This window comes from Vipera ursinii (assembly GCF_947247035.1).
Source record: "Vipera ursinii genome assembly, chromosome: 2".
Taxonomy (NCBI): domain Eukaryota; kingdom Metazoa; phylum Chordata; class Lepidosauria; order Squamata; family Viperidae; genus Vipera; species Vipera ursinii.
This window is the reverse complement of record NC_139513.1, coordinates 108,802,664-108,815,631: the sequence shown is the minus strand read 5'-3', so window position 1 is coordinate 108,815,631 and position 12,968 is coordinate 108,802,664. Positions and strand designations below refer to the sequence as shown.

Genomic DNA, 12,968 nt, shown 5'->3' with positions numbered 1-12,968 from the left:
GATTTCACTCTCCCTAATATGGATTAAATCCACTTTTCTCAAATCTCAGGAACACTAAATGGTTTGGTATCATCTGATTTTGAATATAGCCCCAGGTTACTACAGCTAGACAATACATTTTTTAATGGAGCAATCCAGCTGCAGTACCTATGATAAATGCAAAAGATATGCTTATTTAAACACGCATGCCTGCTGCAAAAGTGAACAGATAGCTATAGACTAATACAATTTGCTTCTGGTTTTACCAAATGAATTTAGTCTATTATCCAACATCAGAAGAATTTGCTTCTCTTGCAAACTATACATAAATGAAAGACTTCTTTGTTGGTTTGTGCAGGGAAATTTTAAAAGGCACAGTACAATAATACCTATATTAACGCCAATAAAAATTCCACAAAATAGAAATAATCTTTCAGGGTTTAGAAACCATTTTTTCAAGGTGATTATTATACAGGACAGTAACTGGGAGAAAAAAATCAGCATGATGGTAATACTGCAGTTGTGGTGTCTGTATAAATATTAGCACTTTTGTATAGCTAGTTAGCATGTAATTGATAATCGGTTCTGGTGAATACCAGTGTGAGTTTATCATGAAATCCCAGGGCCCAAACAAACCACCAATCAGAAAGGACTAGTGGCAAACCACATCCATATTTTTACCATGAAAACTAGAGAGGCACTCCCATGACATCAACAGGAGTTGAACTTGACTTTTTTTTTATTCTGAAGTAAATCCAGTTGAGATGTCTCAGGTCAGAGGATACAGAAATGTTACTCTAAGTTGGAGGACAAGACATGTTAGCAAATTTGGGGAAAATCCTACATATACATAATCAAGGAGTAAACCTTTTGATCTTGATCTAAGTAAACATACATAGCATTGTGCTGTCAGATTAGACTCTTGGATTAGATTTAAATCTATAGGAATGAAATAAAGCTATTCTCCTGGGTTTTGTAAACAGTGTAAAATCTGAGTAATTGCTCTACATGCTACAATATACATTTTCCTCAATCTCTACTATATTGTTTATTGTAAAGTTCTAGAAGCATGTTGACGTTATTTGAGGAACATTTAGTTAAATCTAATAATACTTTTCTATTGTACATGCTATTTGTAGCATAGATGCTAATTTCTCAGAAATAAGCCCAACTTGTTCTCATCAGCTTGTTCTTTCTTAAATTTCATGATGATTTCTGTAATCTAAAACATGAGTTGGAAGATTTATTGTATTGGTAATATTAAATTAGACAGGTCTATGCTGTAAATTTCAAGACTAAAAAAAATCCTGTTTATATGTTCAAAAAATAACAGTAAGAACAATGTAATTATGAATTAAAACAAAGAACTTGTTATAAAAATATTAAATATGACAGTTTTCCATTTTCAGTTCTGTCTGTTTACCCCTATAACTCTCTTACCTGTTTGTCACTATTATAAAATATCCTTAATCTTAAGGTTTCTTTCACAGAATTACAAAACTGTTCTCAAGTTCCTTGGTTGTGCTAAAAATAAAGTAAATTGTGAAGATATTTTATCTTTGCCATTTAGAAGGACCCCAATAAGGCAATGCTGTGCCTGGCTGAAGAGATATAAACAGATGCCTGATTAGCACCAAATCAACATTCATCTTAATCAGAGAAGTTACTCTGGCACATGAGGCAACAGATTGGAAACAGTAGAAATATAACAGTATGTTAAATAACAAACAGTTGGCTTCCCTTGGTAATACAGGTAGACCTTGACTTATGACCACAGTTGAGCCCAAAATGCTAAGGGAGATAGTTGTTAATAAGTTTTTCTCCATTTTACAAGCTTTCTTGCCACAGTTATGCAGTGAATCACTGCATTTGTTAAGTTAGCAACATAGTTGTTAAGTGAATCTGGCTTCGCCATTGACTTTGCTTGTCAGAAGGTCACAAAAGGTGATCACATGACCCCGGGACACTGCAATGGTCATAAATCTGAGTCAGTTGCCAAGCATCTGAATTTTGATCACCTGACCATGGGGATGTTGCAACAGCCGTGCGAAAAAAGGTCATTAGTCACTTTTTTCAGAGGTGTTGTAACTTCAAATGATCATTAAGTGAACTGTTGTAAGTTGATGACCACCTATAGTCAAAATCTACCCTAAGGTACCTGCCCCATTTTACTTTAAATAGGGAATACTTAAATACTTTTGGTTGGCTAGAAGTGAGCTACTCTGAGGTAAATGGGGCTTAATTCCAGGAAAGTGACTGCACTGTTAATAGTCTGAGCTGAGCTTTTGGTTGAAGGAGAGGTGTCTAGGAGGTTAAGGCCCTCTGGATTTTAAGTCTCCTTCCCTCTTTAAAAAAAATTACTTGACTACTTGTTCATGAAAGCCTTACTTCTTTTCCCCATGTTTCTGTTAGTTCTCCTCCTCATTGAAAGTACATTATGTTGGGTTCTATGATAAAACATGTAATCCAAATCAGGTTGTAAATTTAAGAAAAGATTTTTCAAAATGCAAGAGAAGTCAGCCAAGGCAGGAGAGAAATAACCGGCAAAACAAAAGGGAAAGTTAGGAGAGGCTACATTAAATCGTACAGAAAATTGGCCTCTCTTGCCTTTGGGTTCTGCAAGAACTGATGGCTGGGAGCAAGAGAGGAAGTAGGGAGAGTCAGTAGGGAATTAGGGACAGAAATGGAAGGGCTAATCCTCTTTTTTTTTCCCTTTGCAGATGCCTGAGCCTGGAAGCAGCCGTTGACAGGATGTTTACTATGCACCCTCCCAATGCTTCTCAAGCACCTGCCATTCATCTGGTGAACAGTTCCTCCTCAGATCATACAGAGCTGGTGAAGACTCCACCGAGTGCTTCTTCTCCTGCTGCCCCCATCTTCTCCATGACCTTGGGGGCAGTCTCTAATATTGTGGCCTTGGTAATCCTAGTGCAGTCCTACACCCGCTTCCGGCGTCGTTCCAAGGCCACGTTCCTGCTGTTTGCCAGCAGCTTGGTTATCACAGACCTAGCAGGCCATGTCATCCCAGGCTCCTTTGTGTTGCAACTGTATGCCACACGGCGCGGTTGGACATCCATGGATCCCACCAGAGCTCTCTGCCAGTTCTTTGGTGCTTCCATGGTATTCTTTGGACTGTGCCCTCTCTTTCTGGGCTTCATGATGGCGGTGGAGCGCTGCATTGGAATTACTCGCCCTCTGCTTCACGCTGCAGTGGTTACGCCAGGCCGAACAAAGCTTTCCTTGGTAGGACTGTGGGCCACTGCTCTTGCCATTGCCCTGATGCCTCTCTGCAGTTTTGGAAAATATGTTGTCCAGGCCCAAAACACTTGGTGTTTTATCAAGGTGCGACAGGCAGAAGAATGGTCCGAGATAGCTTTTGCCCTGCTCTTCTCCCTTTTGGGTTTGACCTCCCTGGTGGCCTCTCTCATTTGCAACACATTCAGTGGGCTCATCCTGGTGCGAGCTCGTCTCCGTGGTCAGCGCAAATGTGGTCGGCGGAGAGCCAAAGCTCATGACATTGAAATGGTTGTACAGCTCGTGGGCATCATGGTGGTCTCCTGTATCTGTTGGAGTCCATTACTGGTGAGTACCAAAAAACAGAGGAGAAAAGGGGCAATGGAAACATGTAGGGTGCTTAGCCTGTATTTTGAGGCACAAAATAAGTGGGAAGTTGGCACGTATCAAACAAACCTTTCCCTAGTTCCCATAAAGCTGGAGTGCAAAGGGAAATATATTCTGACTTGGAAAACGTTGTTATAACTCTACAATAAATGCAGTACTGATCTACACGATTTTGCTTCTTGGTCTGGTCTATTTTAAAGGGCTCTGATTGTTCTACTACCACGGTGGCTAAAAATGACATTAAAATATATGGAGAGCTTCAGATCGAGTAATCGTAGCACAAGGTGCCCTTGTGCGTTAGGAAGCTTCTTGGAATTTATGGTCATATGAAACATAGCACCTTGATTATACAAGAAACTATTAGATTAGAGGGACGAGAATGTTAAACTGGAAAACTTCTTGAGGTTAAAAGTTTGGATCAAATTGACATTATGCTTGGGTGTAATAGCCCAAAGAATGAACCGAACTATCTTATTCTGAATCAGTCAATTGATTCTGGGAAGCCCTTATCAGCGCACAAATAAAGGGCTGTGTTGTGAATGCTATATTTATTATGTGGGCCGAGCTAATATGTACACAGAGTTAATACCCGTTTCTAAGTTCTTAGGGTCACTGGGAAGGAGTGGACCATAAAAAACTACTGTCTGATATCTCGTTCTCTTATTTGCTGATGTCATATTGCTGCTTTTTTTCTCTGTGCTGTTCCCAGGTCATTGTCATCTTATCAGTGAGCAACTCTCATAAAGCTTTGAATTATGATCAGCTGCTATTCCTTGGTGTGCGGCTGGCCTCCTGGAACCAGATCCTGGACCCGTGGGTATATATATTGCTGCGCCGTGCCGTGCTGCGCAAGCTTCTGGCGCTACTCCTAAGGCGCCCTGACCTCAAAACAACAAACTTTGACCGCTGGGAGGCCAGCTCCTTCCAGAGCTCCGAGCGCAGTGTTGCTGCTGGTCGCATCTAGTATTGGGTGGAGAGAACAAGAGTTGATCTACTTGAAAGCACTTTGAACCTTCCTGGAATTCAGAATCCAGCAAAGTGGGCAGCAGCGGCTGGTATATAGGCAATGCCACAGATAAATTGGCAGTTTCAAATCTTGGCAGCAGATAGGAAGTTCAGTGTTTCGAAGCACCTGCCTGTTTCTGACTTACTTATGAGAGGGAGGGAGAGAGAGAGAGTTACATGATCTTCCTGGGTGAAGGAGAGTAAATGTATCATAATGCAAATGAAAAGTCATGATGCCCATGAATTCATTTTGATACGGTGGCTTCTACTGGACACCTGGGGAGGAGACTTTTGCTCAGTGGTAAAGAATACATTATACATTCCTAATACTTTCAGTAAAGCAGAACTGAGAAAGAACTCTGCTCCCAAATAGTCATCAAAAGGAGACGGTTCTTGACTAGGTAAATGAAAGCAGGCCAGTATGTTTTGATAGGAAAACAATGATTTAGCGCATTTTGAAAGCCATATTTCCTTCCTGCACTGTGCACAATGAACAGCCTGGTAAATTATTCAGGCTATATTCCAAAGCTGAAGAATGTTACCTGTGCCTTTCTTGTATAGCACAAGAGCAAGAGCGTGAATCTTGCTCTTGTGAATCATCAGGTGAGAAGACATCCCAGGTAGCATCCTTCCTTGGACATTCAGTTCAGGTAGACCATCATCCTGCTGCACTTCCCGAGCCAGAGTAGCCATTCAAGTCCAACCCTGTCAGGGCTGGCTATTTAACGTGCTGCCAGAAACGACCTGGATACTAGAAGCCTGTGATGCAGATTTTCCACAATGTTGAGGCTGCTGCGTTACTGCAGTGTGTAAAGGAATTTGTGTCTAACATTTGCCGTGCTGCTACACAAGGAATCTGATGCAACGTATCGCTTCGTCTCACCATCACATATAGATTGCATAGCAGTTGCAGTGGAGAAAACAAAGGCATGTGCTTGTGCTTCAGGGCGGCCTTTAATTTAAACATGAATGTAGAAATTCTAGAGAACATGGCATCGTGAAGAGATTAAAAAAAGGCTGAAAAATGTGATGTCAGGAGGCCACCCAAGAGCACCTTGCAGAAGGGTAAGTAGATTCATAGCATTGTTTTCCCATAGAAGAGATCTGCAAGAGTTCTGTCCTAGAATGGATTTCAACAAATTTTTGCTGACGATTTGCTGTAAAATAATATCCTTTGGGAACTGGTGAGACTGACCCACAGACTGCAAGAGGATGCCTCTGTCTGCTGCTCTGAGCTCTGGGAAGCTGTGAAGAACAAAGGACAATGGGAAAGTCCTGAAATGATTGATCTGTAGGGCTGGCTGTGGCATAGCTGAACCCTGTGGGAATTCTTAATCAGCACCAGGCTCTCTACAATAAAGCACGTCAGTGGGGTATTCTGGCCTTCACGCTTTATTTTCTTCATGTCCCTGACATGCTTCCCACATGCTTGTTGTCAGCAGCCTGTGCCAGCCCAACTAATCTAGTCAGCCTCAGGGTCCCATGTGTTTTGTTTTCATTCACTGACTGCTTATGGTCATCTGGCAGCTGGAGCACGTAAAATCGAGCTTGCAAAATCTTGGTTGAAAGCTGGCAAACAAGTGGGATCAAACAGCAGAAGGAAAATGATCACTGTTGTGGGAATTAGTTGGAAAAAAAGAGGTGAAGTTGGAGATCTGTTGCTCCAGGTTCAAATATTCTGCCCCAATCTACACACCTGGTATTGCCCCGCCAACCCTATCCTTCAATATGTTTGTAAACACACAGCTGTTTTGCTATGCTCCTGTACTATCTAGTGGGCTGCACTCATGTGACACAGCTGCAGCTGAAATGGGTCTCTGCTGTTCATTGACCTTTTAATAAATTATTTATTTGTGTGCAACATTCTAAAGACCATGTTTGGTGGTGCCTTGGCTGGAATTCCATTGCTACACACACAACACTGATTACTCCATGCGCTATTTTTGCTTTTCTGTTCTACTGCCTGATTGAATTTTTTAAAATTTCCTTGAAACTATAGGTTTACTGTTTAACTATTGACAACCGGTGGCAGCAAAAAGTAGTGATTCTGTATTACTTGACTGCCATTTAGTGGTTGTCTTGAGTCTCTGTAGCTGCTAGATATGTTCTAGAGGTTGAGAAAGAGGAATTGCTGTGAGAATCAGTATGGTAGCTCTAAACTATTTTGAAAGCTGCACAAGGTAGGCTACAGAAAGTGCAAGATACACAGTGTCACTACACAATGCCCGTATGCAGTGTCTGGAGGCAAGAGTAGAGTAAGAATTCCAGAGTAGAGTAAGAATTCCAGAGTAGAGTAAGAATTCCCAGTTGCAGGCAGAGAGCGAGATACAGGCAACTGTGTGCTGATATCCTTTAGAAACAGCCATCTTTACACCCAAGGAAGGATGTTATACAGATATGCCCACCTCTCACTCCCCTGAGCAGGTATTGCTCTCTGCAGCCTTCATAGAATTCCTCCTAGTGCAAGATGCATGCACTTTGTTTATTAGACATTCAGGAGTCTCTGTCACCTAATAACACAGACCAGAGTTTGTTGGAATCCACCTTATTTACTAGTCCAAAGGCTTTGCCTTGGGCTAAGAGGGGCCAAAGGAACAAGTTGGCTTGTAAGCAAGGTTGGAAAACTGCTCCTCCTCCATTCCTTTGTGTTCTAAACTGGAAGCAATGCAAGAGCAGGTACTGGTGTGAAACATTCTGATGCACTTGGCGGCACAGGCCTAGGTAAATGGGAAGCTTTAATCCCGCATCTCAGCTTCCTGATTGTTATGGAAAGCAAAATGTTAGAATAAATGGACCTTTGGTCTGATGGAGAATGATTCTATTCCTGTGACAGCTGCTTAAGCTTTGGCTCCCCTTTCTGACTACCACAGGTACTGCTTTAATCTTCGAAAAACAAGAAGAATGGAAAAACCAAGGGATTCCTGGCCACAGACAAGCCAGACAAGGAAAGTGGCATCCCCAACATTACTCATCAAAATGAAGCGTGAGGGGTTGTTTTTTTTGTGCTGAGCAGTGCATATTTGCAACCAAGGAGGAGGGCAGGTTTTAGGGCCTCAAGCACCAGTCCTTACATTAAAAGAGCACAATAATATGAGCAGGACAAAAGACCATCCACTCCATCATAAGGGGGCAATCAGTTATAGAGGTCGTCATCCCCCTCCTCCTGGAAAAGGCTTCCTTGTCCGCTGTTGCTGCCGCTGCTGCCCCCTCCGCCACTGCTCTGCTTGCCAGATGGAAACCTGTGGGGAGGGAAAGGGGAAAGCTAGTTCAGTTCAGGAGAAACCATGAGTTATTCGCTCTACTGAATGAATGGACATCTTAATTGGAACTAGCTATATATTATCACAGTGTTCAGGTACAACTAGTTGTTCAGGAATGTGGTCCTGGATTAATCAAAGGACTGCAGTCACCCTCAGATGCCCGCTGCATTGCACTTTTTAAAAAGCACAACATCCAAGAGATGGATGCGGTTCTTAATATGAAAGTAAAAAGACCATGTAGTCCAGTATTGCACAAGCATACCAAAGTATTTATTAAATTTATATCCCTCTTAAAAATAATGTTTTTTTTTTAAAAAAAATAAGTAGATTTATATCCCGTCTTTCATTCAGGGAAATTGGGCGGGAATGGGAGATTGACATGGCTGGCGTCCTGACTTCACTTTTACACACTGCTGCATTTTGTTCCAGACACTGCTTGTTCTGTCTATAGGATTTTATAAACTATTTTGGATCAGGAATGCAACTCCCCCTGTTCCCTCCCCACCCCTGATGCTGTGGTGCCTTTATTTTATTTGCTTGGGGATAGAAGAAGCACAAGCTTCTTCTAATGTTACCTGAAGTTGCCAAAGCCACGGCTCTGCTGTAACGTCTGGGCAAACATCTCGTATTTGCGTATGTCATTATCACTGACCGAACGGCGTGCAAAGCGCATTGCTTCTTCAAAGTGATCCCGCCGGATCTCTGGCACCGGGTCATAATCATCATCCTGTTACAAGATACAGAAGAAAAGGCTGTCAGGCACACTGCAACCCCGAGATGGAGGACACACTCTTGGAACATTGCTTGAGATAAGGGAAGGAATCGGGTCTGGCTTTTGATGGAAAAGGGAAAATATTGTGTCCATACCATGGCAGCGCACTTCTGACGCTGGCGTTCCCGCTCTGCCTTGATCTCCATCTCAATGGCCTCACGGATGGCAAGCTTGCAGGAACGCTGACAGATTTCGGTGAGGTCAGCACCAGAGAAGCCATGTGTGATCTTAGCCAGATAATTCAAGTCTACATCCTGTTGGGAAAAGATATACAAGCTAAAGTATTACCTGCCCAAGTTAGCAAAATAAGACAAAAATGAGAGGGGAATGCTGAGGGGCAGCAAAAATGTGTTTAAGGAGCTGACTATATGCCAATTAATTCAGCCTTCCATGGTGAATCAGCATAGGAAGCAGTGGGAGCCACGGTCCCATTTTCTGTATGGAATGAGCAGTGATAGCAATAGCACTTAGATTTATATACCACTTCACAGCCCACTCTAAGTGGTTTACATAGTCAGCCTATTGCGCCCAACAATCTGGGTCCTCATTTTACCACCCTCGGAAGGATGGAAGGCTGAGTCACCCTTGAGCCGGTCAGGAACAAACTCCTGGCAATGAGCAGTGAGTTAGCCTGCAATATTGCATTACAACCCCTGCACCATCACGGCTCTTCTGCCATCTTGTTCCTCAGCGTGAACCTCAGGGAAGACTGAGCCGCACGCCCCCTTTAAAGATTGTCACAAACAATCCTCCTCTACTGCCTGAATCTTGACATCCATTGCTGATTTAGTTTTACATGTCCATTCTTTGCCTGCTTTGACTGACCTTGGCAACTGGTGATTTTCGCAAGTTGGCTTGGAGGATAGCTATGCGAGACTTTTCATCGGGTAATGGGATGTAGATGAGCTGGTCCAGACGTCCTGGACGAAGGATGGCTGGGTCAATGATGTCTGGTCTGAAAAGAGTTGGCAAAGCTTGTAAGCCGCCCTGAGTCTTCGGAGAAGGGCGGGATATAAATGGAATTAAATTTTTTTAAAAAAGAGAGACAACAGCAAGTTTCATGGATTGCTTTTCCTCTAGGAATGGCTCCAGCATCTCAACTCAAGATGCTTTTTTAACAGGAATGCAGCCCTATAGCAGAAGTGGGCAAGAACAGGGGGTCAAGGGGACAAAAGACTGCAAAGTTGGTGAGACTATATTCCATGGGGGGGGGGAAAGTTTTGCAGGAAGTTTTGTTTTCAACTATAATAAGTTGATACTGATACTTTTCCTGTGTTTGTTATCTCAAAGACAGGATTCAATCTACCAGGTTGGAAAAATTATGGGCAAAGGGGACCATAGAGCAGATCTGAAGGTCACGTCACCCTGGTTTCCAAAAAAGTGGCCCTGATTTAACTTTTTCTCAGTGACCTCTTAGTTCAGTCTCAACTCAATGACCAGCTGAGTAAAAGGGACTCTGGCGGAGGAAGAGCTAAACTGGCAGCAGAACAAAGAGGTGGGTATTGCCCATAGATCTCCACAGCCCACAGAACTGGACCTTCCTTTCTTTAAATTCTCACCTATTGGTGGCACCTATAATAAATACTGTCTTCTTGTTGGTCATGCCATCCATTTCCGTGAGGATTTGGTTGATAACACGGTCAGCTGCGCCCCCACCATCCCCTGCTCCGCCACCTCGGGACTTTGCAATGGAGTCCAGCTCATCAAAAAATAGGATGCAGGGAGCAGCCTGGCGGGCCTGAGGAACAGAAGGACCAACATGAGTTAGATAATGAAGTATAGGGCTGGCAAAATGCGTGTCTTGTGTTCTAAGGCCTTCCACCTTTCCAGGCTAATGAATTTCAATTATGATGCCTGAATTACAGGACTATCCTTTGGTAAAGTGCAGGCTGGACTGAATAGTCCCAATGGGCCATGGAAAACGAGTGGATTCTAAACCAGTGTCCTGAGACAATGAAATGAGAGCAGCTGCTAAAAATGGGATGTCTACCCCAGGACAAACAACAGTATATTCTCCAATGGCTTTCTTTAATAAAAGCTCTGGAATTAGTGCCATTATTCCACAACACATTTAGAATTTCAAAATAAAGTGGGAGCTCATTCTAACCTCTTTTGCTTTTTCATTTTTCTCCTGTGAGTGGCTGGACCTCACAGAAGGCAAGAGCTGGCCACTTTTGTCTGGATTCAAGCTAAGCGAGGTTGCGCTAGTTAATACTTGGATGGGAGACTTCCAGGGAATACCAGGTTTGTGGATTACTTTGGAGACTAGAACAAAAAGTTGATGGCAAACCCCGTCAACTTTGTACTCTGTACCTTGTCAAAAACATCGCGGACGTTGGCCTCACTCTCTCCAAACCACATGGTGAGTAGCTCAGGACCCTTGATGGAGACAAAGTTGGCCTGGCATTCATTTGCAATAGCCTTTGCCAGGAGGGTCTTGCCACAGCCAGGGGGGCCATAGAACAACACACCTCGTGACGGTGTCATTCCAAACTTCAGGAACTTGTCCGGATACTCCACTGGGAACTGATGAGGACGAGAGAGCGAAGAGTTAAGAAACCTGAGCCATTCGTCTTATAAAAGTTAGTACTACTTCTGCTTGAAAAAGTACATTCCGACTTTTCTTCATTGGCTGGGTTGTAAAGACTAGCTAAAGAGAGTGGATTTATCCTCATTTTCTGTCATCACTGCCTACTCCATATGTACACCACCCATTATTAATCTGGAACAGAGATGAACCATAAAAAGTATCTCACTGCCGCGGGAGTCACATAATCTGAGGACACGTTCAATGGAATTTATACAGTATTCTAATTCCTCTTATGACTGAACACTGGTCATGCTGATGGGAAGGGATAGGTGGGGAAGTCCAGCAACTTCTTAAAGGTGCCAGAGGTCTGTGTTAAAAAGCAAGAGGACTAGTGCACACACAAGATGTAGCTGACCAACACTCTTCCCTTTGGTTTATAGCTGGTCTCAAATACACAGACAAAATTGTACGTACGCATGTTTTACATTTACAGAAGCAGTATCAAGGATGTCTGTGATGAAAATGATACTGTCAGTGTCCTTCAAGCATTAAGCACCAAAACTTACATTCATTATTGTTAGAGAGGAGAGATATCAAGAGCACAACTTCTGGTTAAGCTTCCAATTTGGAAGCAATCTGCATTACCTTATCACCACCTCATCTCTTAATATATCAAAGCAAGCAAAATTTGTGTCTGCTTTTTAGTTGCTTTTTTGCCCAGGGCAGAGATGGGGTCAATGAGTACAGAAATTGTGTATAAATACTGTGGTGTGGAAATATATAAAATTCAGCAATGGAATTTTCTAGAGAATTCTAGCACATTCTGTTTGCCCGTGTGAGAGATTTAGTTTAGGAAATTTACTTTCAAATGATTATGCACTGGAATGGCATAATCCAAAAGAAATTTGGCATGCTCCATAGGCAATGCTTTTCAGAATGTTCCATTTCTGAATCACTGATTTTTGCATATCTCAGTGGTGATATATTTGGACTGAAGTTGCCCTTGATTTTACAATCAAGAGGCCTGTTCAAAGGAAGGACTAAAGGGGGATTTCAAGGTTAAATGATCCAACATGCTGGCAGATGTCTGTTCGTTTCCTACTGAAATATTGCTTTTTTGTCCCTAAAAATGTATCCGTAGATTTTTCCAGTTGCTAAAGGAGGCCACTGCATTACTGTAACTCGGAGCTGCTCTTTAGGCCAGTGAGAGCTCTCATTAATGGCAATGCCGTATAATGTGCTTTCAACCGAATTAATCTCCTCAAGGTTCTCTGAGACTGTAGACCTCCATTTTGGAACTTTTCCTTCCCTGGCCTTGATTTCCCAAAATGGATGTGCTATTATGAGCGAGACACACTGAGGTTTTTTTCAAAAGGGTTGGATCGCAGCATAGTTAACGTATTTGCATTGTCCTTTATCTTTTTATACTATATACACATACGTTCTGAGCTGTTTGCACTACATGCGTGAATGACTGACCTGCACCAGTTCCTGTAGCTCGCGTTTTACTTCTTGCAAGCCCCCAATGTCATCCCAGCAGACTTGCGGCACTTCCACTACCGTCTCCCGTAGCGCAGAAGGGTTGCTCTGGCCAAGAGCCCACTGGAAAGCGGAAAAGGCAGCATGGTCATCACCGCAGTCCGTATGACAGCACAAAGCCCTGAGATCAGTGACTGCCCCCTAGAGAGTTCATCGTTTTGCTCATCTTTCATTCCTGTAATCAAGCCTAGCACTCCATGAGGCTAGACAACATGCCCACCCAAAGCAATAAACCTTTCTATATTCAGATTGGTGGCACGGA

The 12,968-nt window shown here is 42.9% G+C and overlaps 2 protein-coding genes across 2 annotated transcripts in view; one reads left to right on the top strand and one right to left on the bottom strand.

Moving 5' to 3' along the window:
* The first annotated feature begins 475 nt into the window (after positions 1-475).
* On the top strand, positions 476-5,594 carry PTGER1 (prostaglandin E receptor 1). Its single transcript, XM_083357053.1, has 3 exons — positions 476-3,561; positions 4,310-5,006; positions 5,501-5,594. The coding sequence occupies exons 1-2, from the start codon at positions 2,731-2,733 to the stop codon at positions 4,562-4,564; spliced, it is 1,086 nt and encodes a 361-aa protein (XP_083213179.1). The 5' UTR covers positions 476-2,730; the 3' UTR covers positions 4,565-5,006; positions 5,501-5,594.
* Positions 5,595-7,122: 1,528 nt separating this feature from the next.
* The window catches only part of LOC310636901 (transitional endoplasmic reticulum ATPase-like), a 28,097-nt gene continuing 22,251 nt past the window's right edge, over positions 7,123-12,968 (bottom strand). The window contains exons 12-18 of the mRNA XM_083357052.1: positions 12,647-12,769; positions 10,951-11,163; positions 10,197-10,375; positions 9,463-9,592; positions 8,733-8,891; positions 8,441-8,592; positions 7,123-7,844 (exon numbers count right to left, since the gene is read on the bottom strand). Coding sequence (XP_083213178.1) covers positions 7,739-7,844; positions 8,441-8,592; positions 8,733-8,891; positions 9,463-9,592; positions 10,197-10,375; positions 10,951-11,163; positions 12,647-12,769 — 1,062 coding nt within the window. The 3' untranslated portion in view covers positions 7,123-7,738. The remainder of the gene's footprint in view (positions 7,845-8,440; positions 8,593-8,732; positions 8,892-9,462; positions 9,593-10,196; positions 10,376-10,950; positions 11,164-12,646; positions 12,770-12,968) is intronic.